Source organism: Ursus arctos, unplaced genomic scaffold (assembly GCF_023065955.2).
Source record: "Ursus arctos isolate Adak ecotype North America unplaced genomic scaffold, UrsArc2.0 scaffold_6, whole genome shotgun sequence".
Classification (NCBI taxonomy): Eukaryota; Metazoa; Chordata; class Mammalia; order Carnivora; family Ursidae; genus Ursus; species Ursus arctos.
The window spans coordinates 82487232-82512810 of record NW_026623078.1 but is presented as its reverse complement, the minus strand read 5'-3'; the positions used below and the strand labels follow the sequence as shown (position 1 = coordinate 82512810).

General features: G+C 53.1%; 1 protein-coding gene across 5 annotated transcripts in view; it reads left to right on the top strand.

Moving 5' to 3' along the window:
* Window positions 1–25579, top strand: part of COL22A1 (collagen type XXII alpha 1 chain) — a 248445-nt gene that overhangs the window by 115046 nt on the left and 107820 nt on the right. For all 5 annotated transcript variants that reach the window (XM_026495370.4, XM_048212494.2, XM_048212495.2 and 2 more), the window contains 6 exons: window positions 30–59; window positions 328–381; window positions 4416–4469; window positions 15462–15515; window positions 24059–24112; window positions 24772–24825. In XM_026495370.4, coding sequence (XP_026351155.3) covers window positions 30–59; window positions 328–381; window positions 4416–4469; window positions 15462–15515; window positions 24059–24112; window positions 24772–24825 — 300 coding nt within the window. The remainder of the gene's footprint in view (window positions 1–29; window positions 60–327; window positions 382–4415; window positions 4470–15461; window positions 15516–24058; window positions 24113–24771; window positions 24826–25579) is intronic.

The window sequence follows — 25579 nt, the reverse complement described above, 5'->3', positions numbered from 1 at the left end:
CCTCTGCTGACTCGTGGTTTGTCCCACAGGTGCAGAGAGAGGGCCTGAAGGGCGAGCAGGTAAGGGGAATATGGTCCTCCCCAGGCGGGGCTCCAGGTGGGAGCAGGGATAGAAAGGCCACAGCCATGGGGTCAGAGCGGCTTGTGGAGGCCAGACGGAGCCTCCCAGAGATGGGTAAAGTTGATTTTCCACCAGGAAGGTGAATTCCCACTCTATATCTCTGGGTCCCTTTTGGGAACTCTGGATGTAGATTCTGGGTCAGCAAAGGGTCATGAGTCATGGGGAAGGGGGAGCCATGGTTAATGCGTGTTTGGCTTCTGTTACCAGGGAGCCCCAGGACCACAGGGTCACCAGGGCCCACCTGGGCCACCAGGAGCTCCGGTAAGTCAGCCTCCTAGCCCGGGGTCTGCTCTGAACACTTCTAGGTCTGGAAAACAGTGGTTTCCCCTTCTGAATTCTGTGACATTGCAGAAGCTGGTCCTGTCCCCCCAGGTGACGGGTGCTGGTGTCACCATCGTGCACAGGAGCAAGCTGAGCCCCAACAAGTGAAATTTCCATTAGGCGGTTCCCAAATGTGGAGCTGAAGTTGAGACCCAGCAAGCCTGCCTTCACAGTTCCAGTCCTAAGCAGACCACGAGTGGGGTTTCTCGTGGGCAGTCTAGTGTTTTAGGTTCTTTTTTTTTTTTTTTTTTAAGTAGGCTCCAGTCCCACTGTGGGGCTTGAACTCACAACCCGAGATCAAGAGCCGCAGGCTCTACTGACTGAGCAACCTGGTGCCCCTTCGTTTCCTTGTAGATAAAACGGAGTCATTGGACATTACAGTGCTAGGCGAATCTTTTCCAGTGCATACTTGCTTCTCCCATGGATCTGATTCAAACCGACTTCTCAGTGTCCAGGAAAGCTTTAGCCTTTGGGTTCTCGACTGTAACGGATTTAGTGAGATGTAAATAACCATTTGGGAAAAGGTCATTCCAAGGGACTCTGATCCTTCTGTGATGGGAGTTCAGATACTAAGGATAATTAATGAGCCTGCAGTAAATTCCACAGGTCAGTGATTTCACCGTGCTCCTCCTGGCAACATGCTGCAGCCCCTTTCAAATGACCGTATTTTATCGAAGGAAACAAGACAACTCTTATTTTGAAAGGTCCATAAATCAAATTTATATGAAGCCATCGGGGCCCATCCCTCATTAGGCTAAGTGTGTATGGTTTTGTTGGGGTAAAACCAGAAGAAATCTAGCAGATGTTAAAGTCCAGTATAACTAGAGCAATTCCATACCAAAAATTTCAGGTCAGAAGAGCTACCTTCTGTCTTTGTAACCTTGGATGTCTTGTTTCATCTGCCAAGGCTTGCTTTCCAGAGCTCCTCACCATTATGATAACTGTTGGGAGATTCACAGTAGAAAAGGCAGGTAGCACAGTATGCTCTCATGCTTGGATCTCAGGGCATGTGGGCATATATATTTCAGATCTAAAATTGGCAAGTGCTGGAAGTCTATACTATAGTGTATATACATATGCATATATATATATTTTTTAAAGATCTGTTTATTTACTTTAGAGAGAGAGAGAGAGCATGTGCAGAAGGGGAGGGGCAGAGGGAGAGAGAGAATCTCAAGCAGACTCAGCACCGAGCACAGAATCCCACATGGGGCTTGACCCAGAGACCCATGACCCAGACTTCACGACCGGAGCCAAAACCAAGAGTCGGACACTCAACCGACTGAGCCACCCAGGCGCCTCTATACTATAGTGTATTTTTATGTGCAAACATGCTTGTTAAATCTCAAGGGTGAAGTCATTCTTTTTGTTTTGCTAATGAAGATCTTGGTGCAGAGATATTGAGTGGACTGTGCACAGTCACCCAGCTATTCAGAAGTGAAATTGACCTTTGAACCCAGATGTGTCTGACTGTCAAGCCCATGAGTGCACAAGGCAGCCATACTTCCCCTGAAATGTATAAAGAATTATTTCCTTCATGGCCCCCACTAAGGAAGAAGAAGCTAACAGTGCCCAGCCCTGCTTGACCCTGAGGCAGCCTTCTTGACCTCTCACTCTGGATCCTCCCCTTTGTGCAGGTTTTCTTATGATGAATGTAGGAGTGTGGGCGGGGGACAGAAGGAAGAAACCTTAAACATTTGTGGCTAAATATTAATGCTGGAGGTAGAGGGGTGAAAACACATGGGCTGATCTCCTAGTTGAATGAAGGAGATGTAAAAAAAATAACCGTGAGTAAGCACTTGCAGTCTCTAGAAGATTAATGAGATTCTTGAGCGTCCCGTTCCTGCAGTCCATTGTATAGGACAAGGACATGGTCCCGAATCTTCAAACGCCAGAATGCTTCAGCCCTGCTGATCAGGAAGGAGCTGTCCGACGTTCTGAAGCTGTCCTCCATATAGATGCTCTCTCTAGAATAACGCTTAGAGCAGTACCTGGTGATGGAATTAATTCCCTTGCAGGGAGCTCAGAAACACAATAGCCTGCCCCAAGCCTTTTGGAAAGGGGGCCCCATGAGGAGAACCCAGGACTGGAAGATTCTGAAGGCCAGGACCAATGTCTCTCCTCCCTAAATCCTCCGTTTATCTCATGGTGGGGACTTAGTGCGTGCTTACGAGCAATGGCCCCCCCACAGCCGTTCAAGAGGGGCATGAAAGGGGGGCTGACCGCAGTGTGAGCTCACAAGGAGCAGCACGGGCACCGAACCACGGCACTTGCAATGAAGCTGCAACATCAGGTCTCATGTCCCATTTCTTTCACCAAGTAGCTTTGTGTCTTTGCCGACATTGCTCATCCTCTCTGATACTCCTGTGCTTTACTCCTGCCCAGAAATCGTCATCACTATCATCATCATCATCATCATCATGCCCGTGACTGTGCTATATGGGCCACGTGAGCTAGTGTGCAAGGCAGGGCTCGGTGCAGCCCTTGTAAGCCCCGTATCCGTATCGGTTGCCACGTCTGTCTGTTTTGAATCCCCAGCAGCACCTGGCCCAGGGCCTTCCGCAGAGCCGTTGCTGCCTAAATATTCATTGGATTGATTCAAACAGAGAAGCTGGCTTCAGTGACTTCTGGGGAGGATGGAAAATTTTTGGAGTTTGTGTTTAGCAATCCCAGAGAGAAGAAAATGTTTCCCCTTCTCTAAATGGAAAACTGTGTGTGGCATTCTGCATCCAAATGCTGGAGCGGTCCGGGAGGCTGGCAGCTTTCACCTTCCCCCCGAGATGTGACAGGCTCCGGCCGTCTCATCAACGTCTGGTTGGGCGTAATAAAGAAGGGCAAGCTGCACAGATCACATGTGTCTGCTGATGCTCAAGGAACTTTCGCTCACTTATGCAGGGTCTTCCCGCCCCTTGTGCCCCGAGCTCGACGGGATAACCCTTGTGAGGAAAGGAGATTTAGTCTGTGGTTCCTGTGGGTTTCCATTCATGTGTTTGCATCCACGGTGTTGTTAAGAGAAAAGAATATGGATCTAAATCCAGTGTGGTTACGTCATAGTCATGCAAAACTCAGCAATAGTAGCTCTTTGTATGATTGCAGGGCAGGAGGGGGGGCGTCTGACCAGCATTCACCGGGGAGGTTGACGATCGCGGCACGGAGCTGAGGGCCCCATTCTCCCACTCCCATTGTGTGCCTTCCTCCTGAAGCTGCCGTCATGTGGGTGTGAATCAGGGTGTGGTCAGGAGGTCTGGGGGGGTGCTCTGTCCAGGCTCTTGTACCCATTCTCCACGTGGTCCCTACAGCCACTTGGTAAGTAAGTATATTGTCCTCACCTCCGAGATGAGCCAGCTGAGGTTCACGGATGCCAAGGAACTGGTCTGAGGTCATGCAGCAGATGTGTGTATGGGGGGGGGGGGCTTGGGGGGTATGACTTGAATTATCAGGTCTGTAGGACCCTTCCTGCACCAGTGTTCCTTGCTTAATTGAAACTGATCTGTCTTAGGCAATTTCATTCATTTGTCCAGACGGCCCTATGTTGCATATCACTGTTGACCGCATCCCATAACCCAAGCTAGTTCTTGCTGAGACAGCAACATGCAGGGACAATGGCCCTGGCCGTAATTACAGCGAAAGACCCTTAGGTTCCAGAGACTTCCGTGCATGCTTTATGCAAAGCACTAATGCAAGGCATTTGAGCCCCAGTGTGTTCATCTGAAAAGTGTGAATGATGTTGCCTCCCTCTTGATTGCTAAACATACTTGATTAGGCCAGATACATGCACATGTTCTAAAGTGTTACAGATTTGCAGGGACAGGACTTTTTCCCCTCCTGACCTCCCAGTCTCTCCATCGAAATGGAATGGTATTTCCTACCCAATGAGCATGGGAAGGCAAAGTGCAGCCTGTGGTGTTGAACTCTGCATTGACCATTGTTTCTTTCTTTTTTTTTTTTGTTTTTCCTTTCTGATCCTCCTAAAGGGTCTGATGGGTCCTGGAGGCAATGACGGACCTCCTGGTTTACAAGGTCTCCGGGTGAGTAACATGTCTTTCCCTTCCGATCCCCAGCTCACCCTCACTGGGCCCCCACGTCAGCGTCTCAGACAGAGGGCGTGGTGCCAGCCTACTGAGCTTGAGATGAATACTGGAAGCCGATTGAAGGGTTAGATTTAGATCATCAAACACAGTGGAGGGTTCACTCTGAGCTCAGCCTGGAGCAGGGTCCTGGGGATGTGGAGAGGAGCCTGTTGGCTGCCGTGAATCACGTATATGGAACTCCACAGCTCTGTGTGCTCAGAGCCCCGGCAGAAGGAAGCCCAGTGCTGAGAGAACAGAGAGAAGGGGCAGCTGACCCGGCCTGCGAGGCAACCAGGACTTCTTGAAGAGGTGGTATTTGAGCTAAGTCTCCAGGAAAGAATTAACAATAAGGATGAGGGAAAGGATAGAGACCTGCCAATAGGCTCTTAGCTATTTTAAACATCCGTATCATTATTGAATATCATAATATCTCATGGTATTCCATTTAATTTAACTTAATCTGATTTCATTAAGCACCTGTCATTTTTCTAGCCAGATTATACCTACCTTACGGGTTTTATTCACCAGTAAGCACAGCTCCTGACAGTGTCCTGTGGTTTAAGACAGGGGGATGGAGAGTACACCTGGCTTAGGTGCCCTCTTCGGGGTCCCCACAGTGACTGAGACTGACCCCTGACTCTGTGGCCCTCCAGTTCCTAGCACAGTGCCTGGCATGGAGTAGGGACTCAGATCAATGCTGACCTCTAGTGCTTAAGCCTGGAGCGTCTCTTATTGGTTCACATAGAGACTGACTGAGGGGGCACCATTGCCAAAGATGGGGTGGGCAGCCCCTGGAGGTAGTGTGTCCACCGCCCCTGGATATGTTCAGTCAGAGGCCGGGTGACTGCTGACACATGGGTGGAAATGGGGGTCTTGCATCTGACAGAGGCTGTCCAGCCCCATCTGTGCCCTCTCTAGCCTGGAGAGTCTCTAGCTCAGCGAAGTGGACAGTATTACAGATGTGTCCTGGCTTCACTCTGTGTCTGGGTTGGACCCACCCTCTGATCACACTTTACGTCCTCAATTCTGAAACTGGGTGACCTGCTTTATGACCCAACAGACTCCTACCTGGCCCAACCCCCTCCCCCCCCCCCCACCGTGAACTTCCTTCTTTGGTCTACAACTGTCTTAAACCCTAAAGATTCTAAGAGGAACTTATTTGGAAGGCTAGCTGAGATATGGAAAGGTGTTGTGGCGGAGGGGTTAGGTGGGAAGGTGGGAAGTCACTTACCCCATTAGAAGGATGTGCCATGCCCCATTCAGCATCACCAGCCCTGGCCTCAGTTTCCTGCTCAAAGCCAGGTTGCCTCCTCCTGTAATGCAATGATCCTGGGCTTTGCAGTAGAATGCACCTGGGTTTGAAGCTTGGCTCCACTTCCGAGCAGCCGTGTGACCCTTCAAGTCACCTAGCCTCTCTGAGCGTGTTTACTCTGTTACAATGGGAAGGCATCACCACCGGCCTGGTTTTGGGGAGAAAAGGTGCTCAGGACGGGCTGAGGCCTTGGTGGGCAGCCAGACGTGGCAGCTGTCATGCCTCCCACTCTGCAACATGCTCACGCACGGTCTTTTAAGAGAAAACAGCAATCTTTGTATGTTATGTAATTGATGTTTAGGGGAACCTGAATTCACCTTGTATTGAGCTGCTGCAAACATTACTTTTCCTAACATAGAATTAGATGCTGAGTGGAACTCTTGATACAAAGATGACTGCAAAGGGTTTTTTTTTCCTTTTTAAACTACATTTCTACCTGATTGACTCTGATTAGAAAGGGGAGAGGACACCTCTTGCTAGGAGCTTGCTTGTCAAGGCTCATGCTGCCTTGGCTGTGACTTCTTGGCACCCAGGGAGTGTTGGTGGGCTCCCCAGGATGGCTGTTGTCATCCCCAGAAGTACCTTTTACCCCTCAGAGGAACACCAGCCACCCATATTCCAGCCTCCACACTGGCCAGGACTCCAACGCTGGAAGTTGGATGCATGCACCAGGAATGGAGATTTGAGGGCAAAAGCAAGGAGACCCAGAGAAGGAACCGAGGGGAGGGGGGTGGTACCTTATTGAGGTGCTGAGCTCCACGTGCCAGTGTCGTCCCCCATTGCAGAGAGGAAGGGCAGCCTTCGATATAACACTGCCCCGACCACCTCTCAAGGATGTGTACCCAGGACTGTGTCTCTCTAAAGCCTGACGTCTTCAGTCCTCCCGTGTGTCTGTCCACAAAGCCCTTGTCGTGCTCTTATGATGCAGGAGCACTCAGTTAAATGCTTTGGGAATGTCTGAAGAGATTACCGTCACAACCGCCAGGAGCTCACAGCTAGAGGGACTAGAGAAATACGGACGGATAACCCAAATACCTGGGTGGGGACACTGCGGTGTGGAGCTGGGACGGAGCGGGCTCTGGGGAAAGGGAAGGGGTGTTGAGATGGCCTTTTGGGAGCCAGCGCTTTTCAGCAGGAATAGATGGGCTCCCGGGAGAGGGTGACGCAGGCTCAGGACGTGCCCCTGGAGAGGACGTCCTGCCCTGGACACTAGCTCCTGCTTTCAGCTTTTATCTGCACTCCCTGTTCTCCAGCTTGGGGATGCCTCAGCGTAAGGGACAGGGCTGTGGTGCTCTTCTCTGGTTCAGGCTCTGCCAGCATCTGTCATACTGGAGATCCTGCACCAGTCCCTCTTCCTTTTCCAGCCCCCAGCCCCCCTCCCATCCCTGCCCCCTCTTCTCCCCTTTCCACCCCTCCACACGGTCATCCATTCAGCAGGTGTTTCCAGGGCATCCAGGTGCTGGACAGTGCTGGATGCGAGTGGCATCCCTAGGTGAGGAGATCCCTGCCCCCTGCTGATTACCTCCAGGGCGTGCAAGGGAAGAGAAACGTCACCTTAGTACCTACCCGGTGCAGGAAGGGCACGTGAGAAGGACAGTTTGGGCAGGCTCTCAGCAGGTAGGGAGCTGGCCAGGCCAGTAGCCAAGGGGGTGCGTGCTAGGTGAGGGAGGCAGCTAAGGCCCGAGGCCGAGGCCATGCAGGCCGGGGGTTTGAGCGGAGAGATCTGCAGCTGGAACCAGCCAGGGGCCGGCAGGAGGCAGTCCGTCAGAGGACCGGGGCAGCAGGTGATGTCGCTTGCCGGGGGCCATTATGGGGATTTGGGCTTTTCCTGTCAGAGGAATGTGGGGCTGCTGAATGTTTTCAAAACGGTTCCTATGAAAAACAATATGCAAAAGTAGAAAGAATAGTAAAATGGACCCTCATATGCCCCGCACCCATCTCAACACTTCCCAAGTCATTGGCCAACTTAATTTATGTCCGAGACCAACTCCAGCGGCCCCAGGGTCCATTTGAAGCGACCCCAAATGTCATTACATCATTCTCTCTCAAAGATAAGGGAATGTAAAAGAAATAAAACTATAACACCATCATCCCAACCAAAACTGATGAAAAAGTTTCATCACGTATGCAATTTGTGGTCAGAATGTCCCTGACGGTCTCCCGGGTTTCTGGCTGCAGTTTAGTCGCCGCAGGATTTGGGACAGGTGTGGAGGAATGGGGTCGTGGTAACACGGGAACGGACTGCAGAAGAGGAAGACCAGTTAGGAGATGGCCGCAAAAAGCAGGAAGGGAGGGCGGTGGCCCAGAGCAGGGGCAGGGGCCGCACGAGCCCCCATCCTGATGGTGTGCCGGGCAGTGGGGACACGCAGGGTCTGGCACAGGGGACAGAGCCGATGGCCACGGGCAGGGTGAGGTGTTAACAGAGCGTGCTCCAGGAGCACAGAGGAGGGCTCCTCCCTTGTCCTGCTCCCTCTAGTGAATGGAGGCTGGTGACCGTGTGTGTGTGTGTGTGTGTGTGTGTGTGTGTGTGTGTGTGTGTGTGTGTGTGTCTGGGGACCCCCAGCCTCCAGTGGTCCTCCGTGAGTTTCTGACTCATCCCGTGCGTGTCGCTAGTCCGGCTGTGGGCAGACACACGGCAGGGACCCATCCTGAGGTTGGGCTCGGCAGCAGCTTCCTGTCCAGTCAGCCTCTGGCTGAGTCAGGAAAAGCCGAGACAGAATGACTTACTCAGAAAATTAGCTCTCTCTCCTTCCCTCGCGGAGACCTGTCATTTCCTCCTCATCAGCCTTAGCCAGAGCATCACTCCCTCGTATGCTGCACACACGCAGGCGGGAAGAGGGAAGGCACAAGACAATGACAAGCCGCAGGACCCAGGAACGAGACACTGAGACGAATAGACGGGCTGGGGAAGGCGATCCGGCCCTTTATTTTCGAGATTAGCAACAGGCAGACAGTGTAATCCCCGGCAAGGTAAACACATTCATTTTGGACAAAGCTGATATTTTTCCACAATGACATGGTGAAATGGGAGGATCAGAGCTGGGCACCCCCATGCCATCCCCATCCTGCAGGGTTGTGGCACACGAGGCACCCCAGCGTGGGCGGTACGGCCATCATCTCCTGGCTGGGTTCCCGCCTTCCGGGGGGGTCTGGGTGCTACCCTGTTGCTCTCTCTGAGGCTCTGCTTTCCTCCTGCATGTCAGAGCCAGGCATTCAGGAGAGATCTATGGGGAGCCCGGCTACTTAGCTGAAGCGGGCAGTGCTACCATTGCATCTGAACCCAGAATGTTCTGGAAGTAGAACCCGCCTGGCTTGAGGCCACTGATGCACTTGGACACCAAAAAGCATTCACAGGGTTGATTTAAAAAACCAAAATCTTCCATGCCCTAATCATTCACCCCAAAATAGACAGCTTGCCACACTCACCCCAGGCGTATTTTAATTTTTGTAGAGAACTTACATTTTTTCTTATCTTGGTATTTGTTTATTTTGTTTTCATTAGAATGTAGGTCTGCGAGAGCCTTCTGTATTTTTGTGTCTGTAGCACCTAGAAGAGCATGTCACACTTGTAAAATGTATATATTTTTATGCACACATGAGAAGTACACAAACAACACATGCAAGCGTGTAAGCTGAGCGTGCAGACGTGATGTCACAGTGAGCCTCTGATACAGTCGGGGTGCATGGATGAGTGGGTTGTATTCATATGCTGCTCTCTGGGCGGCTGACCAGTGGATGCTGGAAGGACTGGGACCTGGAATGGGGCATCTGGTCACCCAGGGCCTGACTTTCCACAGGGCATGCTCTGTTTTAAAGAAATCGGTCCTGCCTGTACCTTTCCTCTCACTTCACGTGTTGTGTGTTCTGTGCTGCTGAGTCCCATGTAAAATGCCTACATGTTTTCTTTCCTCTTTTCTGGACAAACCAAGGGGAGATTTTTTGCTTAAGAGAATTCCATGTCATCAGGCGTATTAAATTTAATGCAGAATTTGGAATGTCTAAATTACAAAATCATCATGTCGGTAAGGGATCCCTGAGATGGACAGTGAGAAACTCCATGTCCAGAAAGATCAGATGACCTGCTCCAGGTCCCTCAGGCCTTCATCACTGCCTTTCCTGTAAGCTGGGGACAGTCCCTTTGGTCCTTTGATCAGGTTTTCTCAAGACCTTCTGGATTCTCTTCTCTCGTCAATAGGCTAGAGCCGAAGAAGTGACCTGCCAAATATGATGCCCCCCTTCTTGCTTATGGTGGAGTGATCCCCAGTTGTGTCATGATGCGCCTCGTTGAGTCTGTTACCTTCGGAACATAACTTTCAAGACAGGGTCTGTGGCAGGTGTAAAGCAGTGGCTGAATGATGGACACGCACAACAGGTGCTTAGGGAGATAACTGTTTGCACTCCTGTTTCTCACTAATTCCTGCAAGGATCCTGTGAGGTAGGGCAGTTTTACTCCCATTCTGCAAATAGGGAAACCAAGACTTAGGGGTGTAAATCACATGAACTATAAATAGTGGTGCAGGAATTAGAACTCAGCTCCTTCTGGTCCGCTTCGCTCCAGACCTTCCCCGTTTTGGCCTCAGGAGGCAGTGTGTGGGCGTGTGCGTCCATGTGCACACCAGAATTTTCATCTGGATGTTAGCAGTCCTTGTGATGGATGCCTTGGAGAGATCTAGGACCTGCCGGTGCCCACTGAAGTGGGTGCATTGTTACGCACTGCTTTAATCTCGGGCCACTGCCCTTGGAGCCAAGAGTCTCCCAGAACTGACCGTGATCAGATCCATCCGCTCCTGTTTCTCGTAATTCCAGGAGAGGAACGTGGGTGGTCTTCTGTCATTAGCAACTTGGGTCGACTTTGTTTTACTTTTCAATTGTTAAAGCCTTTTTCTTGCTTTTCCCTCCTCTACCAGATGGTACTAGCACCGTTTGGATCACAGGCTACTGTTTGATTCATCTCGTGGCACAGAGCCAGGGTTTATGTCAGGATGCCCTAGGTTTTCCCTAAGCACCTGGTTTCAGCTCTAACCGGTAGAAAATAATCATCTTTGACATTTGGAGGCATGGAGAACAGGAACTGAGCAAAAGACCATACGGCACATATTAGAATCGCTCGCACTTGCCATGCGTTCAGCTGGTAACGGGCCCGCACACGGCTGTGCTAACTCGTCCTGGCTGGGGAGGAATTGCTGCGCTTCTGGATTTATGGGCTTCCTCTTCTCCGTGGGCAGATAGGCAGCCTTGGATATATCCGTCCTGCTCAGCATCCTGGCATTCAGAATGGCTCGAATAATCTGCCCTCATGATAAATTACAAACGCTTACCCAGATATTGTGTTGGGTAGCAATTTAGAAGAGAAGAGAAGAAAAATGACAAGACATAGGCTTATTGTTAGTAAAACAGTTCTTTATTTCTGCAAAATTTGCTCTGGCCTGCACTTCTCAAATCCCCACAGCTGATTATAGGTCCAAAAGGCAGAGGTTACGTAGCTCCTGCTGCTGTGTCCACCACTGCTAGAGCTCGCACCTTCACCCCTGCCCGTCACAGCCACCACCAACACTGTTACGACCATCACCTTCACCCCATCACAACCACCACCACCATGACCGCTACCACCATCACTGCCTTTACCACCATCACCCTCATCACAACCACCACCACCACCGCTATCACCACCATCATCACCATCATAAAATTACCACCACCCCTGCCATCACCACCATCATCATCACTGCCACCATTACCACCACCACCACTGTCACCACTGCCATCACAGTATGACCACCATGACCACCACCATCATCACCACCATCACCACTACACCATCACCACCATCACTGTCACCAGTTATCACCACCGTGACCACCACCATCACCACTATTACCATCACCACCATCAACACCACCATCATAATTACCACCACCGCCACCATCACCGCCATCATCACCATCACTACCATTACCATCACCACCACTGTCACTACTGTCATCACCACTATGCCACAACCACCACCACAAACACCACCACCATCACCACCATCACCACCATCACTATCACTACCACCACCATCAACATCACCATCATAATTACCACCACCGCCACCATCATCACCATCACTACCACCATTACCACCACCACCATTGTCACCACTGTCATCACTGTCACCACCATGACCACTACACCATCACCACCATCACTTTCACTAGTTACCACCACGACCACCACCATCACCATCACCACCACCACCACCACCACCACTATCATCACCACCATCACCACCATCACCACCATCACCACCACCATCACCACCATCACCATCACCACCATCACTATCCCTGCCACCAGCACCACCATCACTTCTACACATTTCCTAATGTTAGACCCTGTGCTAAGCACTTTGTGGGCATTTTCTCATGTACTTTCTTTAGCACCACTGGGAAGTAGCAGTTTTGAAATCGGATCTCTTGGACACAGAGTCTCTTACCTACTTCAGGGGCTCCAAGGAGCCAGAATCCTGCTACTACCATTTCTTCTTCATCAGCCGCCATCGCATTCCTCCTCATTCCTGTGGTGATCTGTTGTGTTTGTGTAAGGCTTTGTTATTCCTTATAAAGCACTTCCTCAAATATTGAATTATTTCTTCCATGGCTATCTTTTCAAATAATTACAATAATTATAATTTTCTACATGAGGAAACTGAGACTTAGGAAGTTAAGTGGCTTGCCCTTCCCCACCTGCCTTAGATTCTGAGCTCATTTTCTTACAGTATTGTAGAGGAAGGAACACGGAAAGAAACACAGAAAGTTCCTTTGCTTGCAGTGAGTGGCCAAGTCCTCCTAAGTGCTGACTTCGAGCTTTGTGACAATTCCAGCTCATTAGCTCTCGGGAAGCACCAAGGACTCTGGGTATTCAATAAGTTTTTGTCACATTTCTCGGTATTACTGGGGCTTTGTGGAAAAGGTGGCTCTGGCCTGGGGAGGATTTTGACAGGTTGAGATGGAGGGTGGGTGTTACAGACAGAGGTGGCAGCGTGCACGGAGTCTCCGAGGCCTGAAGTCTTGAGGGGGGTGTTTGGGGGCCAAGCTAAGCAGCTCACTTGAGCTGTTGCTTAGGGATGGGAGCATGGACACTGGACACTAGATCGAAAGGCGTGTTGGAGTCACAGGGTTATCAATTTCCAAATAAAACAGCTCAAATGTTACATCTTTTAGGTAAGGAGGAACCGTTCACCGTTTTAGAGGCAGGAAGTAACTCAGACAGAACTTTGTCCCTTAAGGAAGATCGCCCGCCAGCGTAGGGTTTATGTATAGACAAGTTATGCAAATCGTAGAAGGCACAGGCTGGCCCAGAAAAGTCTGGAGGGAAGGGACCGGGCATGTGAGCAGGGTTGGGCTCCTGTGGTTGCAGGCAGGCAGGACGGTTGGACAGATAGAAGGGAAGGAGGGAAGGAGGGAAGGAGGGAAGGAGGGTGGGAGGGAAGAGGGAAGGCTTTGAAGGGCACTGGGGGCAGCTCCAGATGCTGTGGGTGGAGAAGGTGGGAACGTGGGTGCTGGAGCTGGCCAGAGACGTCACCCTAATGTTTCTGTGGGTGATGCCTTGGTAGACGATGCCACTTGTGACCACAGCTATGATCACAAATTGCTTCTTTTCCTCTGGCCTCTTGCCACTTCCTTGCTTTTTCGTTCTTGCTGAAACCCTAATGCTGGGATGTTCACTTCTTGGGGTGCACTTGCTTCTCTCTCTCCCCCTCACTGGACCCTCCTATCTGCCCATATTTCTCCTTTTCCAGATCACGTCTTTTTACTTCCCTGGTGTAGGAGCAACTCCGGCCTCCACATCTGCCTCCTGCAGATGTCATCACCATCTCTGGGGCTTATCCCCCTGAGTGTTAGCAGTGTCGTGACACGAGGTCCCCAAACTTGAGGGAAGCGGGGAGCTGCTGAGAGCTTGTACTCCCCCCCGCCGAAGGTGGTGGGTCATCTGAGGAGGGACACTGGCATGCACCCCAATCAAATTGTCCTTTTAGGTAGTAATTCTGCTCAACCCCAACCCAGACCTTCACATCCTTCCTGCTTCCCTCTGATCCTTTCGTACCAACCAGTCAATGATCCGTTTCTCCATTTCTTCCACTAAACAGAGTTACTTTGCTGGCCTGGGTTCTGAATTCCACCGACCTTGAGGGAAAATGGTTTATTCATCTTGTAAATAACTCGTGACTCTCAGTGGAATAACCTGGCAGCAAGTGGAGGGGGTGCCTGTCTAGATACAAAATTGAAGATGTCTGGTTTCCATTCCCTGAGGAAGGGGAGCTGGTAGCTCTTAGCTCTCTTGCGATCAGCTCCCTGATGTTTGCATTCATCAGAGCAGGATCAGATGGAGGCAGAGACAAATGCCTCCAGGCTGGGCTCGTTTCTGAAGGCGTCTGGGACCACATTTTGAATTCCACCTGACAAGTGTTAAGAAAACATTCTGACCTAGGCCTCACTGCCCCTCCAGGCCGCTGTGTCCGTGGCTCATAGGGTGCTGGTCTGGGGCTTGTGAATCAGGTCAACCTGCTCTTTCTGCAAGCCCACAGATCTCCAGGTTGTGCCTTCCTGTCCTGGCGCCTCCTTACCCCGCATGGCTGTTTCCCCTGCCATTGTCTATACTCAAGACCACATCAGTCCCAAAGCAACGATTTATTTATCCAGCCCTCAAATGTTTATTGAGCTGCCACCATGTGACAGGCACTGTTCTGGACCCCGGGTAGGGCACTGAACAAAAACAGAGCCAGGCCCTGTTTCCAGAAGGCTCGCAGCCAGGACGGGCAGGCAGGCAATGACCAAATACATAAGTACATCAACGGTGTATCTGGTAGTGACGCAAACAAAGGGGAAGACGGCAGGGCAGGGGCAGGGGTTGGCAGTGGAGAGCTGTCCTAGTTGGGTTGGTCAGAGAAGACATGCAGACAGAGGGCCTTTGAGCAGAGACTGGGGGGGCCTGGGGAGAGCGCATGCCGGGCAGAAGCAAGAGCCAGTGGAAAGACCTCGCCCCGCTGTGGGAGCATGTTTGGTGTGTTCATTCTGGAGGAGGGACACCGGCGTGGCAGGAGTAAGGGACAGAGTACGAGGAAACGAGATGGGCAGGTAGCGGGAATGCCATCGTGGAAAGAAGGAGAGACCATTACACTTTGCTCTGAGTGGAGAAGTAATGCAGTGATTTGAGCAGAGAAGATAGACCAGGTTTCTGTATTAAGAATATGAGTCCGACTATTTGGGGGGAAAGGGGAGGCGTCCGGGCTGATTAGGAAGGAGGGCGGTGGGTCAGGAAGCCCCTGCAGGGGTGCAGGAGTGGTGGTGGTGGCAGGTCCGGCGGTGGCGTGGGCACGGTGAGCTCTGGGAACTGGTGTGATTGGCCTCTCACCCCGTCCTTCCTGCCGCTTCCAGAGCCAGCACAAACCGGACTGTGTTGTGTGGCTCCTCAACATCTTTGGTCCCTTGGGTGGCTCCCCTTGTCCTGGGTACTCACACCCTTCCCGGCCTCCTGCTGACCTTGTTTGCCACCAGCGAGCTTGAGAAATCAAGATGGGCGTTTCCACTGACACGTTACTACACGGGTTCTGGGTGCTACCTGTCTGCTGTTAATTTTGCTTCTTTTGTATGCAGGGGAAGAAAGGTGAAGTGGGCCCACCGGGAACCCCTGGATTGCTGGGGCCACAGGTAACTACCATTTCTGCACGCCCTTCCCTAGCGACTCTGCTTCCTCTGAGGGAAGAAGTGATCGGGTCCCTGTTCTCAGGTTGGTAACCCGTCTTGTATGGTCAGCTCATCAGAAAGAACTCTCAGGGGGTCCTTTGTCCTCCCGTCTGCCCTCGTTCCCTCGGCCTCCCACTCCTGTGCTAGGAGAATGGCCACCTAGAGGAATTTCAGTCTGCTGGAGGGCAGGCGGTGGTGACACTGTGGTGACCAGTGTGCTGAGAAAGGGAAGCGGTGAGGCACAGGGAGCGGCGCCCCGGACAAGGTGTCCGTTGATGGACAGGGTGTGACTGGCCGGGCAGAGGCTGGAGGAGAGGCCTTCCCAGCAGGGGCTCAGCTCTGCAAGGACAGCTGGTTTGGGACACAGCCTGTGTGCCGGTGTGGACAGGCCCCTGTGTGGCTGGAGCCCACCATACTAAGCCCAGGGTAGCCAGACTGTGCAGCCAGGTTTGGAAGGGGTTCGACTGAGGGACCAGAACAACCCAAGGGCTCCCTATTCTAAGAGACAACACCCCCGAGTTCTGGTGTCTGACTTCCTACCCACTGTGACATTGGCCATCTCCCTCCCCCTCTCTGGGCCTCAGTTTACCCACCTGTAAAATGCCCGGGTCAGGGCCCCCTTCACACTCTGCTCTGTGCTGTCTCGCTCCCTAGATACCCTCCTCCTCCTCTTCCTTCCTCCCCTTGCCGCCTCGGTCTTTCAGACTCCGCTCTGGCAGGACTTCCTCTGACCCCGTGCTCTGTCCAGCTCCCTGCTCCCACACAAGTGCCGTCCCTCGTGGTCCCCCGTGACCCCACAGCCACCTGCCAGATGGGCCGACTCAGGGTCACCATCATTTCACAGATCACGGGGCAAGACTCCCAGGTCCAGAGAGACTTGTGCAGGGCTACTAGCTGCTGAGCCGACACCTCCCTCACTCCCCAGGTGACCCCGGCCCCAAACCCTCTCGGTCCCCCTATGTGTAGATGTTGCATCACGATGAGCCCCACCTTAGTGTGTACAAAGTGGGAGAGTGCCGGGAGCCTGGGTCTGATGGGGGCAGGCGCTCAGATTGTCCTTCACTTTCTCTCTGCCTCCTGCATCAAAGCTTCCTCCCCATCCTCCTGCCCCAGCCCTCCTTGGATCAATAAATTCATGAGAAGAGCAGCGTGAGGGGAAGGAGCACGGTTCTGGAGTCAGAGGCCAGTTTCCAATCCCAGCCTCACCACTTTGCAGCTAGGACATTTGGGGCAAGTTTTTTAACCTTCTGAACTTGAGTTATGCCACTTGCAAGAAATAGCAATAAAAATCAAAGGGAGGGCAATACTATGGTTGAAGAGAAGAGCAGGGATGTAGCCCAGGTGATGAGGTCCCCGAAGCCTGGGGAGCACCAGGTGGGGACGCTGTCCTGTTCTGGTGGCAGTGGTGGCCAGTAGGGGCACGGGGGCATTAACGGGCTGGTCCCTCTGGCTCCTTCCTGAGCTGCACAAAGCAGTGGGCTTCAGTATCCCCGTGTTCCTCGACACCTCCCTGTCCATGTGTCAGGCACCGGCAGGAAGGCACCCACCCCAGAGACGGGGGGCTCTCTGCGCTTCTGAAACCAGCTTTCACGGGTCGCTGACATGTGAAGTGTCCTGGTGAGTGATGGGCGCCTTGCACGCGATCTCAGACTTCATTTTGGCACCCCCCATTCAGTCCGGATAGGGCATGCAATAAGGGAATATAAAATCAATCATAATTCATGGTCTTCTAAAGATTCCACATTCACTGTGGCATTTTGATGTTAATAGTGCAAAACAGAGTGCTTTCGCATTTGTTTTATTACCTTGCTTTCCAGCGAGCGAAGCTTGTGTGTTTCAAGAATTCGGCATACATGCAGCTCCATCAAATTACTTTAAGCTACAATTCTTTCCCCTGCCTACGACTTTTTTTTTCTGCTACCTTGGAAAATGTATTTCTTTCCTTCACTTTCACTTTGAAATCCCTTTCCTTCCTTGAATGTTTACCGAATGCCAGGCACTGAGCTGGATGCCGCACTTATAAACATGACCGGGCTTTCCACAGCGGGACTTCTGCCAGAGATAGGGCGCTCTCATATCTTTGGGGATCTCAGCGGTTCCGAGCCGGACAACGCAGAGCTTGTAGTGTGGACTGCCCGGCGTCTTGATCGGATCCCTACCCAGTGGACCCTGAGCTTCGCGCCAGCCGACCACGCCCACGCTGAGAGGCTGCTGTGGCAGGCTTGTGGCTGTCTGCTCTGACTCACTCCTCTCAGCCGGCTGCATGCTCATCTTCCCTGGCCTTTGCCACCATTCCTCTTGTTCCATGATTCTTTGGGTCATCCATTCAGCAGGGGTTTATAAAGGACCCACTGTGTGCCCGACTTGGCTCGTGAATCAGAGCAGGGTGTGAAGTCTGGGTGCCACCGCGCGTGCTCAGAGGAGCCATGTGTTAGCGGGGCAGAGAGACTTGCAGGTCGAGAAGACAGGCCAGGGAGCGGGATTCTGGACGAGAGGGGAGCTAGGCAGCCTCTCTCGGGGCCCAGAGGTGGCTCCTACCTACGCCGATCGGGAAAATCAGGTTGCTTCTGCTGCAGGGTTTTCTGCTCTGATGAGAAGGAAGGGAGATTAAGTGTGTTTCGTTTCTGCCATTGTCAGACACTTTATTTAGTGCTCCTACGTCATTGCAACTGTTGTTTATAACCACCTGTGAGAGAAGAATGCGGATCCCAGTTAAAACCTAAGGAAACTGAGCTCAGAGTTTAATTAGCTCTGTGCGTCCTGGAATGAGCCAGCACGGCAGCCGCAGAGAGCCTAGACCCCACGGCAGCCGGCGTCCTGGAAGATGTTTTTGGTGCCTCTTTTCCAAGATGAAAAAAAATTTCACCTGCTGGCATGTTTTAGAAAAAATAGACACATGCGTGATGCTGTAGACGGTGGCTCTTGTATTCTGGGCACCTTTTAGGAAAATGGAAATCTGTGTCTCATAGGGGCAAGGGTTTGCAAAGGCGGTGCTGCTGGGTGTGGCCATCAGGACAGACAGACAGCCCTTGGATTGGTAGCCAGGGGAGGGGCTGGCCCCAGCGATGGCTGGCTGGGTGGGCTTGTGGGCCCTGGGCCTCTGCACAGAAATCGGCCGAGGTAGGTTGTCATTATGGCTTTGCCCCTGGGAGCCACATCCTGAGGGGGAAGGACGCACAAATTATGAACAACCCCGCCCCCCAAGCAAACATTTCTGAGCCACATAAGCCCTGTGAGTGCCGTGCTAATTTGTGCCAGTAATTTTCATGCATCTTCAAATCCCATCCAGCTCCGTGAATCTATGCCAGTTGGAACTAGGTGGATATCGGGAATAACTATTTGCCGTTCCTTTATTAACGATAATGAGGTTAATCGGTTGTTCATGTGCCATCATTGTGATTAGGGAACTCGTGGAAGAGCTGCGTTGTCACCATCGGATTAGAAGGATCAAATGGTATTTTATTAATACCCATTAGACGGAGTGGTGCATTTTTATCAGTCGTTACTACTTCGTTGTTTTCGTTGGTAACAATTAGAGCCGTCATTATTGTGTTGTTAACATTCCAATCTGTTGGCTGACTTGTCACTCGCAGTAATAATTAGAATAAAGGGTTTTTTGTGTATTTTTATTAATGGGAAGAGGAGAAGAGAGTGGAGCAACCGTGCGCGCCTCCAGTGTGCCGGGCTCGCACACATGCCCTCGTGAACCCACGCTGCGCTCAGTTGTGCAGACTGAGGCACGAGGGGAAGTACGTTGCCCAAGTCCGTGGAAGGAGTGTGAGGCGACCTAGCTTTGGGCCCAGGCCCCCCGAAACCAAAGGCCTTTTTTAATCCCTTTATACCATCATTACTACCCCTCAAAAAGGTATTAATAGTTAAATAGTTTTAGTTTAAAGTAACCTAATTTATGATCTTTAATTGAAATGCAAGAAGAGGAGACAGGAAATTTCGCCCTTGGCCAGAGACGCTGTGAGGGTCAAGGACACATGGACTCCTGCCTGGGTTTCCTGAGGAAGGGAGGTGGGGAGTGGGCTTCGAGGTGGCCCTCCGTGATTCCCCTCCAGGTCGGTATCCTCCGTGACCCCGTGTCTCCCCCAAGGTCATTCACCTTAGCTCGCTTCTCCACACGCCCCCGCGCAGCTCCTTCCCGGGCCGGCGGTGCCTGAGCGCTGACTGAAGACGGAGTCCGCTCTCCAGGCTCGTCCTGCTCCACCTTCCGAATGATCGTGTCCCTTCCTTCTTGAAGCACATCCTTCTCTAGGTTCCTGGCAGCACAGACCCTTGTCTCTCCTCCGACAGTCCGGCTGCGGGGTTTGGGTCTGCATCGCTATCTCCCCCTCTTCCCACGTCCTAAAAGAACCGCACGAGCCTCCAACACTTCCTGTCCCACAGAAGAGCCACAGATGCCACTTCATCCTCCAACCGTGCCTCTCCCGTGGTCTCCATCTTGGCAGATGGCACCACCAGCTCCCGGCTTGTTCTGGGCACACACAGTCGGGGGGGGGGGGTCGCTGACGCTTCTCTTCCCATCACACACCCTAACTGCTCTTACATCTCGTCAACTTTGCCTTCAAAACATATCCCAAGTCAGACCAGTTCTTGCTGTCTCCCCGTCTAAAGCCCAGTTAGGAACCATCACCACCCCTCACCCCTGTTCTCCCAGGGGGCCCTGCCCTGCTCTGACTCACCCCTTCACACTGACTCAGACTTCCTGCCGGGGCTGGCGCCATGCAGGAGGCCAAAACAGTCATAAAACTCCCCCCCCAGGGGGTGGCAGTGGGCGCGTTGTCCCGTCTGCCTTACCGTGTTCAATCTCGAGGAATGTAGGCTTCATGACTCCACCTTAGAGACCAGGAAACTGGACCTTGCCATCTGGCTGGGAACTAGCAGATAGGGGGTCCCATGTGCTTCCTTAACTGGACCCCAAGTGCAGGTATTTGCAATAAATGGGGACCTTTAAGGGGTCATGAGGCCATATGCGTAAAGGCCTCACAAAAGGCCAGGCGTGTAGTAGTCACTTTAAAAAATGTTCTCTCTTCCTGTCGGGGGAGCGCCAGGTATGAACAGCCAGCCCTGGCTTCCATGCAGATGGGCCCATATGTCCGGGCCGTCCCCAGGCCCTGCTCCTGCCCCACTGCCCCTCCCCCACGGCTCACCAGAGGCTGTATCAGAAACCTTCTGAGTCTCCGCTGGGTGGAGGTCTGCTCTGCGCAAAGGGTCTGGTCATCTGAGGAGGCTGGTCGCAGCCTTCCAGAATGTGGACATCAGAACCTCCCGGGGCCAGGCGGCTGCACTGAGAAGAGCCTCTGGCATGGCCCTGTGTCCCTGCATGGCTGTCAGAGGCACGGGGCGTCCCTCTGAGCGGGGTCCCCAGGGCACCAGTGGCAGGCAGGCTGACATTGGGTCCTGATGGCTGTTTCTTCCCTCACCATTCATTTCTCACCTGGACTTCCAAGATGCTCCTTGTCCATCAGAGGAGGCCGGGGGTGAACAGCCTGGGCCCTTCATGTGGTCCCCTGCTGGAACCCGTTCCCCAGAGCCTCCAGCAGCTGTTCACACTGCTTCTAGTTCTCTCTGCAAACGGCCACTACAGTTCCTGAGTTTAATTACCATGTGGGATTTTGCTCTTTTTCCTGAGTTTACAGCATTAGACAAGCAGGTCATTATTAAGGCCCTACTGTGTGCATAGCAATGAACCTGGTGCTACGGGTCCTTACTAAGGAGGTGGATCAGACATGGTTGAGCCCATACTGAAAGTTCCGGTCCCACTTAACACACGCAGTTTTTAAGGAGAGCACACTGTCCGACGGGGTGCTGGGGCGGAGGCTCAGACCCGTGTTCCCAAGCTATGTAGGGGTGGGTACAGGGGACGATGGATGAAGGGGCCAGTGTCCTTGCACCTGAATGCCAGCTTTGTCGCATATCAGTTTCCCTCCCAAGTTCCAGTTCTTCCTGTATAAAACGGGATGGAATCGACCCGCCTTGCCGGATTGGGGGTGGACAGAAATGAGACACAGTGTATGAAGTGCAGGGCAGAGGAAGCACCGAGTGGGGGGTGCCCCCCCCCCCCCCGGCCCTTCTACGTCTGTGTTTTCTGCTTCCTCCTTGCATGGGTCCCTGCTTCTGTCATTGTGCCTCTAGTATTCTCACAGTTAGGGCGTATCTGTAGTTTAGGTGAGTGATTCCCAGACTTCAGAATTCCTGGGGGAGTGTTTCCAAAGTCCCTGACCCCTTGGGCTTGTCCCCTACCTGTCTCAGAGTCCAAACAAGGGGCCCAGGTACTGTACTGAGGACAAGTTTTCCGGGTGACTCTGCAGCAGCCTGCCTATCAGGGATCCTCGAGATGATGGCTGTGTGGCCTCAGGTGGTGCGCTTACCCTCTCTGGGTCTCAGTTTTCATTATCCTTAGATAAGGAGTTTTACTTTCCAGGAGATGATCACTAGGGATCAGCTTACTTTAGCATGCTGTGAAGTCACATTATCCTGCAGGAGGGTTTACAAGAAGCAAAGGAGGAAGGGGAAACCAAGTCAGAGGAGCGAGCTGGCCAGAAGGCCAACTTCCCGGAGCAATCTGTTTGAAAGCACATGAAACACTCTAGGGGCCATCACTGGCCTTGGAAGTGTGTGGAGGGAGGAAAGCTGATGTGTCCAGATTGCTGGCAGACGAGGGGCTCAGAGAAGCCATGTGGTGTGGAGGGGGCATGAGACCCCAGGGGTCATCCTGAAGTATGAGCAGGTCACCTGGAACCTTCCGGAGGGGGTCCTGGGAGTGTCACCTGCAGGCCCTTGCGTGGCTAAGACACCAGCAGAGCTGAGCAGGTGAAGCTAGGTGGTAGGTCTGCATGGCCGTAAGGGTAAGGGCACGAGCCTTCTCCGTGCTCTTCCCGGACCCGCACGGGGCAGGGTGGACTCTGCCCAGGCCACCACCCCGTTCTGTTGGGCCCCTCAATTATGTCTGCTTCAAGCACACATCTCCCGACAAAAGTAGATGCTCCCTCCAAAGGTGCACCAGGACTGAGCAGCTGCAGGGACCCCGAGGTGCAGATGCCACCAGAACTCCCAGGTCTGTGCCATTGCTGACTCACGTGTGCCCCCAGCGGGAGACGAGGCAACAGTCCAGGGGAGCCCCAGCCTTCACCACTTGTTAGTATTTATCGCCCTCCAGTGGCGACATGGCATCGTTCTCCCTGGACGCACAGCACTCTCAGGGGCCCTTAAATCCAGTGGAAGGCTTCAAACATTTATGGAGCACCTGCTGTATACCAAGCCCTGGGTTTGTGTCTGTGACAGATGCAGAGGGAACAAGAGGGTCCTGTAGCTCAGAGAGCATGTGAGTCAGATGAACACGGTGACACCAGCCTTGAGCGTGGAGGAGGGAGCGATGAATTCCGCCTGGGGAACTGGAGACCGTGTCAGAGGTGGAGACGTGGAGAAGGGGGGCAAGGAGGGGGCGCCTACCTGGAGAGAGACCCGAGCAGACAAAGCCAGAGCTTGTGTCTGAGAACGTGTGCTGGGCCCCACTTGGCGGGGACGGGAGTGAGGGTGCAGGGGGAGGTGGGGGAAGGGCCTGGAAGGGTGTGCAGTGCCGTTGGCAAGGCAGGAAGGTCATCTGCCGCACGATGGTGCCCCCAGGAGTCCTCATCCGTGGGGTAGTAGCTGCACCTGGTGATACGAGTGGGTCCGGGCGGGGTGCTCTCAGGGACCCGTGAGCACTTGGGGTTCTTGGCTCCTCTCCGTCTCCGTGTTCATGTGCGCCACTGCCCAGGGCCCAGAACTTCCTGTTTGTGACAGGCTGACCTGCCCCAGTGCTTCTGTCCTCCGCACCCACACCCTTGGTCAGGCCGGGGTGCATGTCGGCAGGAGCTCTGGCTTGCGGTTCTGCTCTGCTTGTGGGACCCGACCTGCGTCTGTTCTGGCCACAGACGGTGCCCCGAGTATCAATGTAGGGAACAAACGATTGACGCTGCAGTGTGGGTGTCAAGACGGGTCTCCATAGAATCATCCGGAAAACTTTCACGAGTACCAGCTCATGGCCCCAGCCCGGACCTATGGAATCAGGGTTCTGGAGCAGGAGACCCATGTCATTCTCCCCCCACGATTCCATGCTGATTAATGCTCAGAAACCACTGTCCTGCAAGATCTTCGTTATTGGCTTAATCCACTGTGCGTGTGTGTGTGTGTGTGTGTGTGTGTGTGTGCGCGCGCGTGTGTAAACATGCCAGCACATACGTATTTATTTTAAATGCTCAGTATTTTGAATGGAAAGAATAGAAATATAAGAGTTATGTATGCATCACCCAAGTATGACAGGTGTCAACGTGTCACAAATTTAACTTTAGATTTTTTTCTTTTTTCTTTTGTTCTTTTTTTGTTTGAAAATAAAGCATTACGTAGACGAGGCCTCACCTGGTCACCGTGTCCCCTCCCTCCTCCCCTCTCTCAGGATGTTGTCGCCAGGAGGCCGCTCCACACACGATAGTAACGCATGCCCTGCTCTTTCTTCATAGGGCCCTCCAGGACCGCCTGGCGTCCCAGGCCCCCCTGGACCCGGAGGCCCCCCGGTAAGAGGCTTTGATTGTCTTCTGCAGGGGCACTTAGGGGAGGGGTTCATGGCCCGTGGGAACCAGGAACATGTCTGTGTATGGCCCTCTGTTTGTCCTTCTTCCGAGAGGAGAGCCAAGGCATAAACGAGGAGGACTCCTATAGCTACCCTCTAGCCTCTAGCCTCTGGGCTTTCAGGCCCTGAGACGGGACTAGAACTACCTCTTGAGCTCACGTAGCGTGTTGGTTGGCTGCTTCTAGAGACAGACACGTGGAAGGAGGTGTGTTAGTTTGGGGGTGCCCATTACTAGTTTGTGGTTTGGCACTGAGGGTAGACACTGGTCAGCATCCTCCCCACATGCGGTTCCTGTGCACCTGGGAAAGGTCCCCTGTTGGTGGAGGTGGGGGGCAGACCCAGCACCCCGCAGAGGGAGGCCATTCCGCCCATCCTACCAGGTGGGAGCCGACATGTGGCTCCAACTGCAGACCAGACACGGTGTGACAGCTCCGTGCTTCACAGGCCCGCACTAAGGACGGTCAGATGCCCTGAGACATAGCCACCCCTGCGTGTCCTCGTCAGAGCCAGAGGCCTGGGACGGTGCCAGGGAAGGTGTTGGGAGAAAGGCCCTGACACTTCAAGGAGGCCAGACTAATCATTGCCATGTGGTTCCCTTCTCAGGGTTTACCTGGAGAGATCGGCTTCCCGGGAAAACCGGGGCACCCCGGGCCGACGGTAAGTGTCCCAGAGTGTCCCTTCCCCCCACTCTTCCCTGTCCTCCATTGGTCCATGTTAGGGGTGGCTGGGCCCTTCCAGCCGGCCACCAGGGCAGCTGGCCACTCGCCGTGTCCTTTCTCCTCTGGCAGTGGGGACCGAGACCCTGGCGCCCAGCCTGACCCTTTCTTCCTCTGGTGTCTTCCTAGAACTCCATCTCCTGGGATTGTTCCCCACAGAGCCCCAGCCCGAATGCAGATTGGGGCGCCCTCTCTCCAGGCCACCACCTCTGGTCTCCTTACCCAGATGCAAATTCAGAAGCCCTTGCTGTTTAAAGTGTGGCTTCTTGTCCCTACGGGACACGTGCAGAGGGCAACAGAAGTAACAGAGGGGGCAGAACTCTTCCTGTTCTTGTCCTCATTGTGCTTTCTCACTCCTGAGCTCAGAAGATCCTGGGGGTCTGGAGCCTTCTCCTGCCTTTTAAGTCCTGAGGCTGGGGCTCAACCACCTTCCTGTCTCCACGTGCTTAATGGGTGTGCCATTAAAGCCGGTGTGTCTCCTAGTTCTGGCCCTGCACTCTGCAGGGCCCAGTGGTGGGGATGGCCTGTGCTCAGGGGACCACAGTCATCCTTGCAGGCCTGCAGATGACACTGAGGGAGGCCTCTCTCCACTGGAGGGTATTACCTTGCAGCTAGCTTTCTCTCCCGAGGGCCAGTGGGTGGGGAAGCCAGGGGATCCCATAGCCCTAAAGGGGATCCAGACAGCAGAGAAAAGG